The sequence below is a fragment of the Hemicordylus capensis genome, chromosome 2, assembly GCF_027244095.1.
Source record: "Hemicordylus capensis ecotype Gifberg chromosome 2, rHemCap1.1.pri, whole genome shotgun sequence".
NCBI lineage: Eukaryota > Metazoa > Chordata > Lepidosauria > Squamata > Cordylidae > Hemicordylus > Hemicordylus capensis.
The window spans coordinates 427,009,395-427,030,310 of record NC_069658.1 but is presented as its reverse complement, the minus strand read 5'-3'; the positions used below and the strand labels follow the sequence as shown (position 1 = coordinate 427,030,310).

General features: G+C 44.9%; 1 protein-coding gene across 2 annotated transcripts; it reads right to left on the bottom strand.

Annotated features, from left to right (window-relative positions):
• Positions 1-1,103: 1,103 nt before the first annotated feature.
• LOC128344779 (craniofacial development protein 2-like) lies at positions 1,104-7,842 on the bottom strand. Of its 2 annotated transcripts, XR_008316040.1 has the most exons (3): positions 7,754-7,842; positions 4,880-5,013; positions 1,104-1,474 (listed from the first exon to the last, which is right to left on the bottom strand). XR_008316040.1 is itself a non-coding variant. In XM_053295645.1 (2 exons), the coding sequence occupies exons 1-2, from the start codon at positions 5,078-5,080 to the stop codon at positions 1,394-1,396; spliced, it is 282 nt and encodes a 93-aa protein (XP_053151620.1). In that variant the 5' UTR covers positions 5,081-5,141; the 3' UTR covers positions 1,104-1,393. The 2 variants fall into 2 exon arrangements, 1 of the variants encoding a protein (XP_053151620.1); XM_053295645.1 differs by lacking the exon at positions 7,754-7,842 and having other exon boundaries at positions 4,880-5,141.
• Positions 7,843-20,916: the final 13,074 nt, after the last annotated feature.

The window sequence follows — 20,916 nt, the reverse complement described above, 5'->3', positions numbered from 1 at the left end:
GCTTCATGAGTATTGCACCCATCCTGCATCAGCTTCATTGGCTACCGGTCTACTTCCGGGCTAGATTCAAGGTGCTAGTATTGACCTTTAAAGCCCTACATGGCTTGGGGCCAGGATACCTGTCAGACCACATTCACCCATATGAACCTGCCAGGGCCCTCCGCTCGTCATCTCAGGCCATGCTCATGGCCCTGTCACTAACAGAGATCCGATTGGTGGGGACTAGAAACAGGGCCTTTCCGGTTGTGGCCCCTCAGCTTTGGAATGCCCTCCCTGAAGAGCTTCACCATGCTTCCCCTCTCAGAGTTTTTAAGAAACAACTAAAAACACATCTTTTTAAAGAGGCTTTTTAATGTTTCACCAGTTGTGTATATCTAGTAGGGTCTTTAGTATTTAGTTTTTATAATTCTTAGATTTTTAGCTTTAAGATTTTAATTTGAAATTTTAAAAGCTAATTTTGATTGTAGTTTTAGCTTGGATTTTTAACTTGTTTATTTTGGTTGATTTTATTGGTCTGATTTTATATTGTAACTGTTTTATAAATGTGAGCCGCCCAAGCAGTAATGTACTGGAGGAGTGGGGCATAAATATTTTAAATAAATAAATGAGTGCATGGTGCATTATGGGGATCGCCCCTCCCCTCCCTTGCCAGCTGCGGCTGCAAGCAGCCATGGCTGAAATACTATCAAATAAACGGGGTTAGGAGAGTGCTCACTCTCCTAACTCCGTGTAGAAGGGAGGCTCCATAGGCAGGATTGCTGCCAGAATCAGGCCCAATCCTGGTGGTTCACACGCATGTGCAAAACCGAGCTGGGCTCCCTCAGCCTGGTTTTGCACGTGAGTGTGAATAGCCTCATTGTCTGCTAAAGCAGGTCTGCTATGACCAGCCAAGCCAAATTTGGGTTATCAGTGGTGTGCTAAACCTCCTTGTGCTACTTACCAAAGGCAACAAAAACAAGGGGGTTGTCCAGCACTTGGCAGCTGATAGGTTGTGTTTGGTTTAGTGGATCTCAAGAGGTACAGGCCTGTGCTAAAACAGTTTATAAAATGGTGGTGCCTGGGACCATGGCGGGGGAGGGGGAGAACCAGAATCTTCCAACATATGCTGAAAAAGCAGTCCTGTTCAATTTAATTTTCAACACAAAGGCAGTACAAGTGTCCCCAGTGAAGCTTTTTAAATTAAAAAAATCATTCATTATGGTGTACTCTATGCATCTTTGCTAGTGTGTAGCTACCAATGGCAAATGTAACAGTTCAGGTTCCTCTAAGTGGTCTCTGCCCAGTCACACAGATGGGCTTCACGCCTGTGTGAAGAAAGCTGCCGGAAACACTCACTAGCTGATCTTTTCTGGCTCTCCGATTGGTAGATAGGCTCCTCCCCTTTACACCTTGGTCACATGCTCCACACTCTCCTCCTCAGTTCTTTTTTTGTCCACCAAAGAAGAAACTTCTCAGGACATACTTGCAAGATTTCCTGTCAAGACAAAATGTAGCTGCTATTTTATTTTGTGTTTATTCCTTCTCATCTGTATCTTCATATATTTCTCTTTTTTAAGTTTTGCATTATTTATCTTCGTGTGTAGTTTTTTCATTCTTTACTCCTCCCCCATGAGGGGTACGTCCGTTTTTCCTATTTCTGGTATATGGCAATCTTCAAAGCGTTAAGAGGCTTCCTCCTAGAAGTAAAGAACTGCCACATCCAAATCGTGACAGACAACACCACGGCAAAGGCGTATAACTGTCAAGGGGGAACTGGTCCTCATGCGCGCTTGTGCGCTCTCGCTCTCTCGGGATCTGCCCCGGGTGACAGTTCATTGGGTACATCTGTCTGCAGTATATATCAAAGGACCTGACAATACCTTAACGGACAGTCTCAGCCACACACAGTCTTTGTCCCATGAGTGGAGACTGGACCCGAAGGTGCTACAAGATATTTTTTGACAATGGGGGTCCCTGCAATAGATCTCTTCGTGAGTGAAATCAATCATCAGTGCCCAATCTACTATTCCAGGGCAAGGATGGGGAAAGACTCTATGGGCAATGCCTTTGCAACGTCATGGTCGGGGACTTTCCTCTATCTGTTCCCTCCAGTCCTTCTCCCAAAGATCCTTCAGAGGTTGGAGTTGGAAAAAGTAAATTGCATCCTGGTGACACCATGGTGGCCTCATCGCCCATGGTTCCCTCGTCTCCTACAACTCTCCCACGGTCGCTTCATCTGCCTTCCCGCCCACCAGCCTTGCTATCTCTACAAGAGGGACGGATCCTTCACCCAGACATTTGAAGGTTACGCCTAGCAGCCTGGTGGATCCCAATACCTGGCCTTCTGAATTGAAGAATGTTATGGCTGCGTTCAGGAAACCCTCCACTATAACATCGTACAAAGAAAAATGGCAATGTTTTTTTGAATTTGTGAATTCAGAAGGTGGCTCTGATCCCACCACAGCAGCATTATCGACAATCCTGTCATACTTGCTTCGTCTAAAGAAATCGGGACTCTCCATGTCTTCAGTATGGGTCCTTCTTATCCATTCAGTCGTGTCCAACTCTCGGTCACTCTATGGATCAATGCACTCCATGCCATCCTATCTCATACAGCTTCCTTTAATTCCACCATGGTCATTCTGGTGTCATTTTTAATAATATCCAGCCACCGAGTACAAGACCATCCCCATCTCCTTCTTCCACTGATCATTCCCAACATAATTGTCTTTTCGAGTGAATCAGTTCGGATGACATGACCAAAATATGTCAGTCTTTGTTTAGTAATCTTGGCTTCTAGCGATATTATTGGTTTAACTTGATCTAAAACTTCCTTATTCATGATTCTCGCTGTCGCAACAGTCACCTCCAACACCACATCTCGAAAGCATCCAACCTTCTCCTATCTGCTTTCTTCAAAGTCTAAGTTTCACAGCCATATGTAGCTATTGGAAATATTATTGCATTGACTAGTCTACATTTGATTGGAAGACTAATATCTTTGCTTTTCCAAATTTTGCTCATGCTGATCATTGCCGTTCTTCCAAGTGCTAAATGCTTTCTGATGTCAGGGCTGCAGTCACCACATTGATCAATTTTAGAGCCAAGAAAAATAAATTCTTTTACTGCTTCAATTATCTCATTATTGATCTTCATTCTGACTTACTTGTGTATTCTCTGCAGTTGTCAATATCTTTGTTTTCTTGAAGTTAAGATGCAATCCAAATTTTTCACTTTCATCTTTAATTTTTAAAATTAGTCGCTCTAGATCTTTCTTGCTTTCTGCAAGCAATGTTGTGTCATCTGCATACTGAAGGTTGTTAATATTCCTACCACCAATTTTCACTCGAATAGCAGATTCTTCCAAATATGCATTTCTCATGACCATTTCTGTGTACGTATTAAATAGTGTAAGAGACAGGATGCAACTTTGATGAGTGCCTTTCCCAATTTTAAACCACTCTGTATCTCCATCTGCCATTCTTACCATGGCTTCTTGATCAGAGTACAGCGACTGTATAAGCTGGATGAGGTGTAATGATATTCCCATTTCTTTAAGGCAATTCCAGAGCTTATCATGATCAACACAATCAAAAGCTTTTGTATAGTCAATGAAGCACATATAGAGGTCTTTTTGATATTCCTTCGCCTTTTCCATCAAACATTGAAGATTGGCAATGTGATCACGTGTTCCTCTTCCTTTTCGAAATCCTGCTTGTGCATCTGGTATCTCTCTATTGACAGTTGGATTCATATGTTGTTGAATGATCTTCAACATAATTTTACTCACATGTGGTATCAGGGCTATGGTGCAATAGTCTGAGCAGTCTTTCGTATCACCTTTCTTTGGTATTGGTATAAATACAGACCTTTTTCACTCTTTTGGCCACCAACAAGTCTTCCATACACTTTGACATAGCGCTGTCAATAACCTTTATTGGTAAAACTCTCAACTCTACTGGAACTCCATCAACTCCAGGGGCTTTACAGTTAGACAGCTGATTGAGTGCCCATACAACTTCCTCCTCCAGAATATCTGGTTCTAGTGCTAGTAGGTGGTCTTCCTATCTTATAACGTGACTTTGATTTTCACTTGCATAAAGTTGTTCTATGTATTCCCACCATCTGCCACCTTTCTCTAATTGCTTGTTGATCATGTAATTCCTGCCCATCATGTCCTCTATTGCCTTCCTTGTCATAAAGAGGCTTCTCACCTTTCTCACATAAGCAAAACACTCCCTTATATGACCTCTCTTAACTGCTTCCTCCATTTCCTTCCAGTGTTCAGACCAATATTTTTCTTTATCTTTTCTCACTTTTCTCTGAAACTCTGCATTTAATCTTTGCATTTCTTCTCTGTCACCAATAGCTTTTACTTTCCTTCTCCTTTCTGCAATTTTTATTGTAGCATCTGATATCCACTTAGCCAATTTCATTGGCTGCTTATATGCAATATGTTGATGGGCTACTTCAGTGACGATTGTCTCTATTTCCTCCATAGTTCATCAGGTTGTCTTTCCATGATGTTAAACAATTCAAATTTGGTCTTAACTTCAACCGCATATGCCAGGGGAATCTTCTCAACATCAAATTTCTGAGTTGTGGGTGATTGTTTAACACTAAAGCACCTTAACTTCACCTTGGCAACTAGCAGTTCATGATCTGATCCACAATCTGCACCAGGGAACGTTTTCACTGCAAAAATAGAACTTTTCCACTTCTCTTGGCATAAAATGTAATCGATTTGATTTCAATATTCCCCATTTGGTGAAGTCCAAGTGTATAATCACTGCTTAGGCTGCTCAAACCACGTGTTCATTATATATAACTGTTGTTCGTGGCATAGCTGAATCAAATATTCTCCCGCCTTATTTTGTTCACCAAGGCCATACTTGCGTACCATCTCTGATTTTTCCACTTCGTCCGCTTTCGCATTGAAGTTTCCCACAATATAGACAATATCTTTCTTTGATGTCTGTTTCCGAGCTTCCAGAAGCTCAGCATAGAATTCTTCAATTTCCTCCTCTTCTGAATCTGCAGTAGGTGCATAGATTTGCAAAATTGTTATATTATGAAATTTCCCATTTATACGTATCACCATTATCCTATTGCTAACGGGTCCACCTGGCTGCAATATCTGCCTTCTGCGCCTTGACTGACTCATCCCTCTTTGTTTAGATTGCAGGAGGTTAAACGGTTTCTAAAAGGTTTGGCCCATCTCCACCCAGATGCACCCTCGGTAGCCCCTTCGTGGGACCTGCCCCGCATACTCTCAGCTCTCATGGGTAAACACTTCGAGCCCATGGCGACATGCAACCTGATATTATTAACCCTTGAAACTGTTTTTCTGGTCACAGTCAAGTCAGCCAGGAGGGTGTGAAAGTTGAGGGCGTTACACTGTGATCTTCCTTACTTGTTATTTCATAAGGACAAGATTGTTTTAAGAGTTGATGATTCATTTCTCCCCAAAGTAGTTTCAATCTTTCACAAGTCCCTGCCAGTTTTCTTCCCTAACCCTTTATTATTTATTTATTTATTTATTTACACAGTCAGACAGGTGTTATTGACTGGTTTGTTTTATCCAGACATAGAGTCCTTCCCAAGGACCTGGGATGGCTGCATTTTATTGTCAATGTTGTTGCTGTTGTTATAGATATCATCGAAGAATATAGGCTGTTCCCAGTAAAGTTGCTTTTTGTAATTTGCTGGTGGTGATTTCTGTGGCCCCTATGGTGTTGAGGTGCTCTTCAAGTTGTTTTGGAATTGCACCTAGGGTGCCAATTACCACTGGGATTATTTTGGTCTTTTTCTGCCACAGCCTTTCAATTTCAATTTCTTTTCTTTTTCTTCTATTCCGCTATCCCCTGGTATTGCTATGTCGATTATTTTCACTTGTTTTTCTTTCTTCTCGACTACAGTTATATCTGGTGTATTGTGTGGCAGATGTTTGTCTGTTTGTAGTCGGAAGTCCCATAATATTTTCACATCTTCGTTTTCGACAACTTTTTCAATTTTATGGTCCCACCAGATTTTGGCTACAGGTAGCTTGTATTTTTTGCAGATGTTCCAGTGTATCATCCCTGCTACCTTGTCATGCCTTTGTTTGTAGTCAGTCTGTGTGATCTTTTTACAACAGCTGATTAGGTGGTCCATGGTTTCATCTGCTTCTTTACAAAGGCGGCACTTGCTGTTTGTGGTTGACTTTTTGACTTTTGCTCTTATTGCATTTGTTCTTAGTGCCTGTTCTTGTGCAGCCAGTATTAAACCCTCTGTTTCTTTCTTCAAGTTGCCATTCTTACGCCATTGCCAGGTCTTGGTGATGTCTGATTTTCCGCTTATATTGTGCAAGTATTGACCATGCAGTGGCTTATTTTTCCATTTTTCTGCTCAATTCTTGACTTGTTCTTTCTTGTAGGCCTGCTTTCTTTCATTGGTGTTGAATAATTTCTCGTTATTGACCATTTGAAGTGCATCTTCTTCACTGTCCTTGATATATTCTTCAAGGCCTCTTTTCTCCTCCTCTACTGTTTGATGGACTTGCAGCATTCCTCTTCCACCTGAGCTATGAGGGAGGTATAGCCTATCTACATCACTGCGGGAGTGCAGAGCATGATTGATGGTCATGATTTTCCTGGTCTTACGATCTAGCGTCTCTAGCTCTGCCTGGGTCCAGTCTATTATTCCTGCAGTGTATCTGATAACAGGTATAGCCCAGGTGTTTATGGCTTGTATGGTGTTCCCGCCATTGAGTTTGGACTTGAGGATTTTTCTAACTCTCCTGATATATTCACTTCCCATTTTTCTTTTAACTTCAGTGTGGTTTTATTATTATTATTATTATTATTATTATTATTATTATTATTATTATTATTATTATATTTCTATACCACCCTTCCAAAAATGGCTCAGGGTAGTTTACACAGAGAAATAACAAATAAATAAGATGGCTCTCTGTCTCCAAAGGGCTCACGTGTTACCTAAAAAAAAAGAAAGGGAGGGGGGAAGAACCTTTTTAGAATCTTTGTCTATCCTCCTCTGTCTCACCTTGTGTCCTCTCATGTCTATCTCCCTGCCTTCCTTTCTGCCTTCTCTGCCTCATGGAGGCAAGCAGAGTGCCTTGCCTGCAGGGCCTTCGACCCAGGAACGACAAACAAAAGCCCCCAACAGGCAGATCAGTACGCTCTACCGCAGCCGCTGTTAAATCCCTTCCCGGCATGCCCAGGACCACTGCGTCATCCTTGTGTGAGGGACCCTCGACCACGCCATACTCCACCTTGGCGGCAAGCGCTTCATCAAGCGGCCGCTATTTGGGTCAGTTGCAGACTTGCGTGCCTGGTGACGGGCGCCATCTTGATTTAGCCCGCGAAATGCAGGGTGCAGCCGCAGAGGCTGAACAAGCTCCGAATTGGTCATGTGTGGCAGAGGAGCAGGCAAAGGCACAAAGGCAACTACGGAGGGCGCAAGTACTAGAGGCTTTCTCAGGTATAAGAGCATTGGAGGCAACAGGCTATTCAGGAGCAGAGGAGGAGAGTGCAGAGGGGCAGCACTCACCGGAAGGAGAGGGTTCCTCAGAGAATCGGCCGCAGCCCCTGATATCAGGGCCTGTCTAAACAATGGCCGCTGAGATAACCCAGGAAGATCCTCTGCATCTGGAACCGGTAGGGCAGGTATTGGGGAGTTCTGCTCCAGCGGTATGCCAGCCAACTGCCCCTGCCCCTCCTGCCATGATTGGGGAAGAGATTCCAGACAGTTGGAAACAGTGGGTTAACAGTACCTTGTCTCAAGCACTTCAGCTGTGCCAAGTAGATAAGAGGAGGAGATCCCCTTCCTCCTCATCTGTTGATTCTTCTTCCTCTTCTCATGAGGAATCCCATAAGAGAAGTAGAAAAGGTCACAAAAAGCACCATAAAAGGCGTAGGCAGCATAAATCAGCTAATCCACGCTTACCCCCCGTGCATTCATCAGATGATTCCAATTATGAATCGCCTCTTGTCCAGGGAAACTTCAGGATTCTAACCAAACACCACGCAACCCCTCAGTTACAGGAGTTGCGGGGGGAACTAATCCTGACCTAGTGGACTTAGAGCTGGGGGATGAATCTAGAGACGAGGGGGAATGGTCAGATGGACAGCAGGTACAGGGGGAGTCGCTACCCCAATTCAAACGTTTATTCCCCTCAGATGACTTCTCTAATCTAGAAGTCCTTGGTGCTGCCTACAAATACCACCCCAGAACTCCTATTCCCTTTACCAAGTACCTTCTCAGAGGTTCTCCAACAGGAGTGGCAGGCACCGTCTGTACAGGAAAAGGTCCCCCCGATTGCTAATAAACATTATGCTTTTGTTCCTCCAGCGGCATCCCAATTTCAAACTCCTCTTGTGGATGTGCATGTGGCAGCTCTGACATCCAGATCGGTGCTCCCTCGAGATGAGGAGTCTGTTTTGAAAGATCCGGCTGAAAAGAAGATTGAGTTTCAATTAAATTAAAATAATGAATGTATATCTCTCTCTATTAGAGCATCTATAGCCACATCTATTATCTCTAGAGCATCGCTCCTGGGAACAGATGAGTTGCTCCAGTCTCCGCCTCCAGAGCCGGCCAGACAACGCCAGATCGCTCTGAAGCTGCAAAAGGCTCAAGCGTACATCGCAGACAGACCGCATCGCTGAATGCAGTACATTTTGGGGCTAGGGCCACCGGTAATAATGTCATCACCAGGCACTTATTGTGGCTCCACCATTGGCAGGTGGACTCAGCGTCTAAATCCAATTTGTCTGCAGTCCCATTTTCAGTGGCAAAATTGTTTGGTGATGATGCCCTAAGCACTTCCTACTACGGTTAGGAAAGATGAAAGGTGCTTTTTTCTCAGGAGTCAACAACAGCAGTTTCGCCCCTTTTGGTCTTCCTTTTGCAGCCATGATAGAGACAACAGAAATAAGCACCCAAACTGGTTGAAGGGCAACTTTGGTGCCAGAGCCAACTCTAGGCAGCAGCAGTCAGGCCAGCAATTCAAGCAGCGACAATCTCACTGACTCTCTGGGGGTAGGGGGCACCTCTCTCGCTTCTACCATGCGTGGGAGGCGTCCACCACAGACAAGTGGGTTCTGCAAACGATCTCATTATGCGATACCATAGAGTTGTCAGAGCACCTCAGGGCTTGCTTCTTAACTACTACACGCTCACGGTCAATGTCAAAACACCTAATTCTACAACAGGCCATAGACCATCTGTTAGCCATTGCAGCGATAGAGCCAGTTTCGTCTCCAGAGCACCGTCAAGGGCTTTATTCAGTCTTATTCACCGTGCCCAAACAGGACGGGTCTTACAGAGCAGTCCTCGATTTAAAATCTTTGAACCGCTGGGTGCGCAAATGAAAGTTCCGGATGGAAACTCTTCAATCTATTGCAGAAAGTTTGCAGCACGGAGATCTTTTGGCCTCAATAGACTTGACTAAGGCGTACCTTCACATCCTCATACACCCACAATCCCGCTGCCTTCTGCGGTTCTGTTACATGGGAGCTCATTACCAATATTGGACTCTTCCATTCAGCCTCTCGTCTGCTCCCAGAGCATTCACAAAGGTGTTGGCTCCGCTAGTGGCCCACATTCATCTAAAAAAGGTGTGACTCTTCGCCTATTTGGACGATTTATTAATACTTTCAAGGCAGGAGGGAGCAAGAGAGGTACACGTTACTCTAGAAACCTTGTCTACCTGCGGTTTCAGGGTCAACTTCTCAAAAAAAACCAGCTGATCCCCTCCTTCAACCTGCAACATCTGGAAGTAATCCTGGACACCAGAGTGGATTGTCTGTTTTTACCAGAGGAATGCAGACTGAAAATATGGACTGTGGCCTCAAAGGTCTTAGCCACCTACAAGTCACGAGTGCTCAAACTGGCTCAGCTGTTGGGACTGATGGTGTCATCAGTTGACTCAGTCCTGTGGGCGAGGTTCTATCTCCGCCAGCTACAGTGGTTCCTGCTCCCATTTCAGGCGGCGATCACATCCAAATCTTCCAAGGCGGTTGTATTAACACAGCAGGTTCGATCCTCCCTTCTCTGGTGGCTTTGCAAGAAGAACTTGGAGAGGGCCAAGCCCTTCCTAGACCCACCTCGAGTAGTTGTGACAATGGACGCAAGTCTCCAAGGTTGGGGAGCACACTGCCTAACGCACTCAACTCAAGACAAGTGGTCATCAGAGAAAAAGGCACACAGCATGAATTGGATGGAGCTCCAGGCCATCTGGTTGGCGCTAGTGTCCTTCAAGCCGATCTTGATAGGAAAGGATGTCCTAGTCCAAACCAACAACGTGACGGCCAAGGCCCATGTCAACCGGCAAGGAGGCACCAGGTCTCGTTCCCTACATCGGGAAGCAAAACTTCTCCTCGAATGGGCAGAAGGTCACTTAGCTTCTCTGGTTGTGCTTCATGTAAGTGGGGAGATGAATGTTCAAGCGGACTGGCTAAGTCAGCAAGACCTCCATCCAGCTGAGCGGAAACTGAATCCCCAGGCCTTCCAGTTCCTCTCCAGGAAACTAGGCTTACCACAGATAGACCTATTTGCCACTCCTCTGAAAAATCAGGTGCCATTCTTCTTCAGCCAGTTTCCGTGCCCACAAGCCAAACGGATAGATGCGATGACGTCTCCGTGGCCTCAAATGCTGTTATATACATTTGCTCCAGTGCCTCTGTTGTGCAGACTTCTCAGACACATTCGTCAACTGGGTGCCCAAGTGATCTTAGTGGCCCTGTATTGGCCTCGCAGACCTTGGTTCCCAGAGCTTCTCAATCTGACGTCGGGACCACCAGTCTTCCTACTGGTCTGGCAAGATCTACTATCTCAAGGCCCGATATGTCATCCGGATCCCGCATGGTTGCTGCTTGGTGCTTGAACGGGACCTGCTTGGAAAATTTGGATACTCCAGAGGCATACTAGACACTTTGATGGCTTCCAGGCGCCCTTCAACCCATCGAATGTACCAATGTACATGGAGAGTATTCATCAGGTGGTGCAGAGGAAAGAAATTAGCCCCGAGAGCCTGTTCTCTGCCGGAGCTTCTGCAGTTCTTACAAGATGGCCTTGACAAAGGCCTCAAGGCAAATACTATCAAATGCCATGCAGCTGCTTTGACTCCTCTTCTTCTACTGTTTAAAGGGAAAACTGTTACGTCACATGCTCATCTTAAGCGTTTTCTTCGAGGGGCGTCCTTATCCTTGCCCCCAATTGTACATAGATTCCCTGCTTGGGACCTGCACAAGGTGTTGTGAGTTCTACACAAACCTCCGTTCGAACCTATCAGATCCATTTAACTGTGGATTCTATCCATGAAGTTGGCCTTCCTGGTTGCTATTACATTGGCTAGGAGGATATCAGAGTTGGCTTTGCTTTTGGCTAACCCCAGATTTTATGTGTTTTCTTCTGACTCAGTGACCTTAATTCTGGATCCTGCACAAGGTAGCCTCTGTTTTTCATAGATCCCAAAATTTGGTTCTGCCCTCCTTTTGCCCCAAGCCTACACATCCCAGGGAAAAGGAGTGGCACATGTTGGATGTTTGGCATTGTTTGAGGATATACCTGAAAAGAACTGCGTCATTCAGAACAGCAGACACTTTCTTTGTGTCCTTTCTTCCGGCATCCATGGGCCAAAATGTTTCTTCTGCTGTCATTGGACGTTGTATCAGAGCCTGCACTAGCTTGGAAATGAATCTCAATACCTATCTACCCCTCTACGGATTACAGCACACTCCACTAGAGCAGCCTCCACCACAGCACCGTTTTCTACCAATGCACCATGGGAGGAAATATGCAGAGCGGCTACACGGGCTTCACTGTCCACTTTCACAAGACATTATGAAATTGACATTATGCACTCTGCTCAGGCTGCATTTGGCAGACAAGTTATGCAGCACATTCTTCCTTCCCAGTAGTCTGATAAACTCCCTCCCTGGGTCCTCTGGCTATGGTATGTCCCCAGGAGATGTCCTCTCACAGCAGCCGAGAAAGGAGCAAAGCAGCAGTAAAAAGATTAGGAGGAATAAAGAGTGACCCACAAAGAAAAAGCAAACCAGAATAATAGTCCTCAATATAGAACACATTTCATAGTTGTGACTGTGTTCTAGACAGCATAAATCTAAACTGGCAATGAGTGGTTTTCTCAATACCTATAGTGATTGTTTGTCTTGTTCTCTGTGCCTATGTAAGTGTTTATGCTACCTTTCTTGCATTGTGCATCCACTCCAACTAGGCCTTGTATTCATTTGTGCTCTGTGTAGAAGTGTGACTTGGCCACTTCATTGTCTCTTGATCTTTTGGCCCTTTGATACAAAGCTTTTTTCTTGGCCTGGTTCTAATTTTGATTTTGTTTTTAATTTGTTTTAATTTGGTTTTAATCTGTGTTTTGTTGTAAACCACCCAGAGATTTGAGTTTGGGGCTGTATATAAATATGCTAAATAAATAAATGTTCTGCACAGTAATTGCCTGTATTTTTTTGGCTTTTCTTAGCCTCCTATCTGGCAGGGAGGCTGTTGTAGAGGGCCTGGTAGAGATTATAAATGCTTATCTGGAGGGGAGACAGGATGCCTCCTTGTCTTAAGGAGGCAATCATTAGACTGCTTCTGAAGAAGTGGATCCCTCAGAGTTAAGTAACTACAGGCCTGTTTCTAACCTTCCATGGCTGGGCAAGGTGATTGAGAAGGTGGTAGCCTCCCAGCTCCAGGTGGTCTTGGAGGAAACTGATTATCTAGACATATTTAAAACTGGCTTTCAGGTGGGCTATTGGGTAAAGACTGCCTTGGCCAGCCTGATGGATGATCTCCATTTGGGAACTGACAGAGGGAGTGTGACTCTGTTGGTCCTTTTGGATCTCTCAGCGGCTTTCGATGCTATTGACCATAGTATCCTTCTGGAACGTCTGAGAGGATTGGGGGTGGGAGGCACTGCTTTGCCGTGGTTCCACTCCTACCTCACAGGCAGGTTCCAGATGGTGTGCCTTGGAGACTGTTGTTCTTCCAATTCTGAACTTTCCTATGGTGTCCCTCAGGGCTCTATATTGTCTCTGATGTTGTTTAACATCTACATGAAACCAATGGGTGAGATCATCAGGAGATTTGGTGCAGGGTGTTATCAATATGCTGATGACACCCAAATCTATTTCTCCATGTCAGCATCATCAGGAGAAGGCATAACCTCCCTAAATGCCTGCCTGGAGGCAGTAATGGGCTGGATGAGGGATAACAAAATGAGGCTGAATCCAGATAAGACGGGGGTACTTATTGTGCGGGGTTGGAACTCGAGAGATTATTTTGATCTGCTGGATCTGGATGGGGTTACACTCCCCCGGAAGGAACAGGTACGCAGTCTGGGGATGCTTCTGGATCCAAACCTCTACCTGGTGTCCCAGGTTGAGGTGGTGGCCAGAGGTGCTTTTTATCAGCTTCGGCTGATAGACCAGCTGTGTCTCTTTCTTGAGATGAATGACCTCAAAACAGTGGTGCATATGCTGGTAACCTCTAGGCTCGATTACTGCAATGCACTCTATGTGGGGCTGCCTTTGTAGATAGTCCAGAAACTACAGTTGGTCCAGAATGCGGTGGCCTGGTTGGTCTCTGGGTCATCTAGGAGAGACCATATTACTCCTATGTTGTACAAGGTGCCAGTTATTGCCTATAAAGCCCTAAACAGCTTAGGTCCTGGGTATTTAAGAGAATGTCATCTTCACCATGAGCCCCACTGCCTGCTAAGATCATCTGGAGAGGTTAGTCTGCAGTTGCCACCAACACATTTGGGACTCTCAGGAACGGGCCCAACACTCAGGAACGGGCCTTCTACATTGCTGCCCCTAAACTTTGGAATGCACTCACTGTTGAAATATGAGCCTCCCCATCTCAGGCAACTTTTTAAAAGGCACTGAAGAAACACTTATTCGCCGAGGCTTTTAATTAGATTTATAGTTTTAAATTTTTAATGTTGGTTTTAAACGATCTGAATGTTTAAATGATTTTAACTTGATTTAGTTTTGATTTAAATTGTTTTGTTTTGAGTTGGAAGACTACTCTGTGAAGAGCAGACACAGCTGAGGAGGTTAGCAAGCTTTTCTAAACATCTAGCCTTTCCCCCTTCAAACTAACAGGAAGAGGGGAGAATTTCAGGGGCTGGTTTCTCTTTAAGAAGTAAGTGTGTGTGTGTGTGTGTGTGTGTGAGAGAGAGAGAGAGAGGGGGGGGGGGAGGGGGGAGGGAGATTTGCCAGGGCTAGGATTTGCCAGGGCTAGCAAATTCCAGTGTTTTAGTTTATCCCTGCCTGGAGGGAGTGGAGTCAGCTAGGGCTGGGTGAGGCCCTCATTCCTTTGACATTCCTTTGACTCACATCTGTGTCTCAGTTTGAAGACTACTCTCTACATAAGAGGTGAAGGCCCAAGAGCATAGCAAACAGGGATAGCAAAGAGGACGCAGGAGTTTAGCAGGAAGTGTGCGGGGGAGTCTGGAACAAGCTCCTGTGATTACAAGGAGCCTAGTGGAGAAGAGAACATAAATACAAATTCCTCCATCATATCCCTCATATTCTTCGGAAAGGCTGTTTGGACAGTTAAATTGACCATTACAGCTGAGACCATTACAGCTGAGACCTATCCTTATAATAAACTATCTAATAAACAAATAATAATAAACAGATAATAAACTACTTCTAATAAACTATCTCTAAATACTGTAAACAGCCAACAAAAACAGTATGAAGATAGAAAGTCAGCAGGGGAAGGGGCACTTCCCAGTGTATTGCACAGAGTGCCACATATATGACTATTTGCCCCATGGGCAGAAGTCATGGGTGTGTGCTCGGTGCGAGGAGCTCCTGGCTCTCAGGGAACAAATTTGTTCCCTTGAGACCAAGGTGGCGGATCTGGAGAAGCTCAGAGAGACAGAGAGGCATGTGGACAAGACCTTCAGGGACATGATAGAGGCATCCCACTCCAGGGCTGGTAGCTCCTCTGCTGTCAGGGAGAATGAAGGTCTTGGGCAAGGAGGACATCGGTCTGAGGAAGCGGGAAATGCTCCTTTAGAAGGGACCCTTTCCATAGATGATAAGTCCATATCCTTTCGCACAGGGGATTCTCCTCTGGGGGTGGGGGCCTCCTTGTAGTGGGTCAGTGATTTGATCATTAGTGGTTTAGAGAGATGGGTTTGTGACCCATGTTTTGATCACACAGTGACTTGTCTGCCTGGTGCGAAGGTTGCGGACATCAGGCAGCGTCTAGACAGGCTCTTAGGCAGTGCTGGGGAGGAGACAGCGGTTGTGGTGCACATCAGCACCAACAATGTGGGGAAATGTAGTCAGGAGGTACTAGAAGCCAAATTTAGGCAGATAGGTAGTGTATTGAAGTCCAGGACCTCCAAGGTAGCATTCTCAGAAATGCTACCTGTTCCACGCACAAGTACAGTGAAAGAGACAGAGCTGAGGGGTTTCAATGCGTGGATGAGACGTTGGTGCCAGGAGGAGGGGTTTAGATTTGTTAGGCACTGGGATACATTTTGGGGAAAGCAAGGCCTGTACAAAAGGGAAGGGCTGCACTCGAACCAAGATGGAACCAGACTGCTGGCACTTAAAATCAAAAAGGTTGCAGAACAGCTTTTAAAATGATGCCTGGGGAACAGCCGATGGGAGCTGGGAAGTATCCCATTCGGCAAAAGCCATCCTTTAAAGTGTGAGGGTGCAAAGGATACAGATAAAGTGTGAGGATGCAAAGGATTCTCTCTGAGGGAGGGCAGGATGTCTCCTCTTCTAAAGAAGCCTGCATTAGATCCCTCAGAGTTGAGCAATTATTGGCCTGTCTCTAACCTCCCGTGGCTGGGCAAGGTAATTGAGAGGGTGGTGGCCTCTCAGCTCCAGACTGTCTTGGAGGAAACTGATTATCTAGACCCATTTCAAACAGGCTTTCGAGCTGGCTATGTGGTGGAGACTGCCTTGGTCGGCCTGATGGATGATCTCCAATTGGCAATTGACAGAGGAAGTGTGACTCTGTTGGTCCTTTTGGACCTCTCGGCGGCTTTCGATATTATCGACCATAGTATCCTTCAGGAACGTCTGAGGGGGTTGGGAGTGGGAGGCACTATTTTACAGTGGTTCCGCTCCTATCTCTAAGACAGGTTCTAGGTGGTGTCGATTGGAGATTGTTGCTCTTCAAAATCTGAGCTTAAGTATGGTGTCCCTCAAGGCTCCGTACTCTCTCCAATGCTTTTTAACATCTACGTGAAACCGCTGGGAGAGATCATCAGGGGATTTGGAGCTGGGTGTTATCAGTATGCTGATGACACCCAGATCTACTTCTCCATGTCAACTTCTTCAGCAGCTGGCATATCCTCCCTAAATGCCTGCCTGGGAGCAGTAATGGGCTGGATGAAGGAGAATAAACTGAAGCTGAATACATGTAAGACAGAGGTATTTATTGTGCGAGGTCAGAACTCCAGAGATGATTTTGATCTACCTGTTCTGGATGGGGTCACACTTCCCCAAAAGGAACAAGTCCGCAGTCTGGGAGTACTCCTGGATCCACACCTCTCCTTGGTTTCTCAGGTTGAGGCGGTGGCCAGGGGTGCTTTCTATCAGCTTCGGCTGATACTCCAGCTGTGTCCATTTCTCAAGATCAATGACCTCAAAACAGTGGTACATTTGTTGGTAACCTCCAGACTTGACTTCTGTAATGTGCTCTACGTGGGGCTGCCTTTGTTCATAGTCCGGAAACTTCACTTGGTTCAGAATGCGGCAGCCAGGCTGGTCGCTGAGTCATCTCAGAGAGACCATGTTACTCCTTTGCTGATGGAGTTACACTGGCTGCCGATAGGTTTCCGGGAGGAATACAAAGTGCTAGTTATAACTTATAAAGCCCTAAACGGCTTAGGTCCTGGGTATTTAAGAGAGTGTCTTCTTCGCTACTAACCCCACCGCCCATTGAGGTCATCTGAGGAGGTCCGTCTCTAGTTACCGCCAACTCGTTTGGTGGTCACACAGAGACGGGCCTTCTCAGCTGCTGCCCCGAGATTGTGGAATGCGCTCCCTGCTGAGTTATGATCGTCCCCATCTCTGGCTATTTTTAAAAAAACATTTGAAAACCGTTTTTTTACCCAAGCCTTCTCAGGTTTTTAATTAAAAATACTGTTTGTTAATTTTATGGTTTTTAAATTATTGTATTGTTTTAACTTTCATATATGTGTTATATGTTGCGTTGTTTTAATTTTTATATATGTTTTAATTGTTAGCCGCCCAGAGACGTATGTTTGGGCAGGATATAGATTGAGTAAGTAAATACATAAATAAATAAAACAGAGGGGCACAGAACAGAACTGCATAAAGAGCAGACAGGAACCGGTGCCAGCTGGTCAAAGAGTCAAAAGAAAGATAGCATACATCAGGTGAGAGATTCAGCATATAGGTGCTTATATGCCAATGCCAGAAGCCTCCGAGCCAAGATGGGTCAGTTGGAGTGCTTGGTTGCTAATGCAGTAATAGATATAGTGGGCATAACAGAAACATGGTGGAACAGTGAGAACCAGTGGGACACTGTTATCCCTGGATATAAAGTCTATAGAAAGGACAGGGGGGGTGCCTTGGAGGTGGAGTAGCACTGTGTGTTAACGAAGGGATAGAATCTAAGAAGCTAGAAAACCTAGGTGGACTGGAGTCCTCCACAGAAACCCTGTGGGTGACAATACAAGGCCTGAAAGGGAACGTGCTACCGGGGACGTGCTATCGCCCTTCGGATCAAAATGCTGACAGTGACTGGGAGTTGCAGGAGGAAATCAGGGAAGCATCAAGGAGAGGCAGGGCTGTAATAATGGGTGACTTCAATTACCCACACATAGACCGGGTAAATTCACAGTCAGGTCCTGACAAAGAGGTCAGATTTCTAAATATGCTACATGACTGTGCCCTAGAACAGTTGGTCTTGGAACCAAGCAGAGAGAAGGCGACCTTGGACATAATTCTGAGTGGCACCCAGGACCTGGTGCATGATGTCAGTGTCGATGACCCTTTAGGGAACAGTGACCATAGCGCCATCAAATTCAGCATAAATGCGGGGAGATAATCACCAAGGAAGTCTAACACAGACATTTTGAATTTCAGAAGAGGAAACTTCTCCAAAATAAGGAGTATAGTGAAAAGAAAGCTGAAAGGGAAAATCAGGAGAGTCACTTCACTCCAGAGAGCATGGAGTTTACTCACAACCACAATACTAGAAGCCCAGTTAGATTTTATACCCCAAAAGAGGAAAGGTACCACTAAGTCCAGGAGGATGCCAGCATGTATAACGGGTACCGTCAAGGAAGCCATAAAAGGGAAGAAGACTTCTTTCAAAAATTGGAAGGCCTGTCCAAATGAAGAGAACAGAAAGGAACACAACTCTGGCAAAAGAAATGCAAGGTGACAATAAGGGCGGCAAAAAGAGAGTTTAAGGAACATTTAGCCAAAAGTATCAAGGGGAATAACAAACAATTCTTTAAATACATCAGAAGCAGGAAACTTGCCAGAGAGGCGGTTGGACCATTAGACAATGAGGGAGTGAAAGGGATTATTAAGGAGGGTATGGAGGTTGCAGAGAAGCTAAATGAGTTCTTTGCGTCCGTCTTCACGGCAGAGGATACTGAGTATATACCTGTTCCTGAACCAGGCTTTTCAGGGATGGCGGCTAAAGAACTGAGCCAGATAGGAGTGACAAGAGATGATGTTCTAAACTGTCTGGAAAAACTGAAAACTAACAAATTGCCAGGGCCGGATGGCATCCATCCAAGAGTTCTCAAAGCACTCAAAAGTTAAATTGCCAACCTCCTTGCTAGCAAATGTAACACTGATTTTCAAAAAGGGATCCAGGGGCGATCCAGGAAATTACAGGCCGGTTAGCTTAACATCTGTTCCAGGCAAATTGATGGAAAGCATCCTCAAGGATAAAATTGTAAAGCACCTAGAAGAACAGGCCCTGCTGGGAGTGAGCCAGCATGGCTTCTGCAAAGGTAAATCTTGCCTCGCCAACCTTTTGGAGTTCTTTGAGAGTGTCAACAAACTGTGTGGATCAAGGTGATCCAGTTGACATAGTATACCTGGACTTCCAAAAAGCTTTTGACAAAGTTCCTCATCAAAGACTCCTGAGGAAACTTAGCGGTCATGGGATAAGGGGACAAGTACATGTGTGGATTGCTAACTGGTTGAAAGACAAGAAACAGAGGGTAGGGATAAATGGAGAGTTTTCACAATGGAGGGAAGTAAGAAGTGGGGTCCCCCAGAGATCTGTACTGGGGCCAGTGCTTTTTAATTTATTCATAAATGATCTAGAAACAGGGGTAAGCAGCGAGGTGGCCCAATTTGCAGATGATACCAAACTCTTTTGGGTAGTGAAATCCAAAACGGATTGTGAGGAGCTCCAAAAGGATCTCTCCAAACTGGGTGACTGGACAACAGTGGCAAATGCGGTTCAATGTTGGCAAGTGTAAGGTAATGCACATTGGGACAAAAAACTCCAACTTCAAGTATACACTGATGGGATTTGAGCTGTCAGTGACTGACCAAGAGAGGGATCTTGGGGTTGTGGTGGACAGATTGTTGAAAGTGTCGACTCAATGTGCAGCAGCTGTGAAAAAGGCCAATTCCATGCTAGGGATCATTAGGAAGGAGATTGAAAATAAAACAGCTAATATTATAATGCCCTTATACAAAACTGTGGTGTGGCCACACTTGGAATACTGCGTACAATTCTGGTCACATCTAAAATAGGACATTGTAGAACTGGAAAAGGTGCAGAAGAGGGCAACCAAGATGATCAGGGGCCTAGAGCACCTTTCTTATGAGGCAAGACTACAGCATCTGGGGCTTTTTAGTATAGAAAAAAGACGACTGCAGGGAGACATGATAGAGGTCTATAAAATCATGCATGGTGTGGAGAAAGTGGATAGAGAGAAATTCTTCTCCCTCTCCCATAACACTAGAACCAAGGGTCATCCCATGAAATTGATTGCCAGGAAATCTAGGACCAACAAACGGAAGTACTTTTTCACAGAACGCAAAATCCACTTGTAGAATTCTCTGCCACAAGATGTGTGACAGCCAACAAACTGGATGGGTTTAAGAAGGGTTTGGATAACTTCATGGAGGAGAGGTCTATCAACAGCTACTAGTCGGAGGGCTGTAGGCCACCTCCAGCCTCAAAGGCAGGATGCCTCTGAGTACCAGTTGCAGGGGAGTGACAGCAGGAGAGAGGGCATGCCCTCAACTCCTGCCTGTGTTTTCCAGCAGCATCTGGTGGGCCACTGTGTGAAACAGGATGCTGGACTAGATGGGCCTTGGGCCTGATCCAGGAGGGCTGTTCTTATGTTTTTATTTTGATGTAAACCGCCCTGAGCCATTTTTGTAAGGGCGGTATGTAAATCAGATAAATAATAAAATTCATAAATAAAAATTTCCCTGTCCCAGCTTCTCTTTACTCATAGTATGTATACGTATATATATATATATTCATATGGCCACTGCTATTTCAGACAGCTGATAAAGTGGGTTTAGGGCCAGAAAAGCTTTTGCCATAATAAATGTATTATATTGCTACAACAGGCCATTACCACCCTCTTGATTTCTTTTTCTCTACCTATGTGGGTATTGAGAAACCTCTCATCCAAATCACTCCTGCCACAAACTCACAACTAAGTAGCTTTTAATTAGATAGTTTTAATAGTTTGATGGGTTTTAATAGTTATAAGGTTCTTTAAAATTTTAAGTTGTAATGTTTTAATCTTTTTACTTGCTTTTGTTGTAAACCGCCCAGAGACCTGCGTTTTGGGCAGTATATAAATATGTTAAATAAATAAGTGACGTCAGAGAAGCTGCTTCAATTCAACTATAGTGCCCCTCATTTCAGCAAGATGGAGATACTGATATACCTTACAGGACAGTTATAAAAAGTAAGTGT

Excerpts from the sequence above, each read along its gene's own strand:
- LOC128344779 (XM_053295645.1), bottom strand. The coding sequence starts at position 5,080 with ATGGTGATACGTATAAATGGGAAATTTCATAATATAACAATTTTGCAA. Across the intron at positions 1,475-4,879 it reads AAGTGGAAAAATCAGAGATG|GAAATCTTGCAAGTATGTCC; the intron begins GTACGCAAGTAT and ends TTGTCTTGACAG.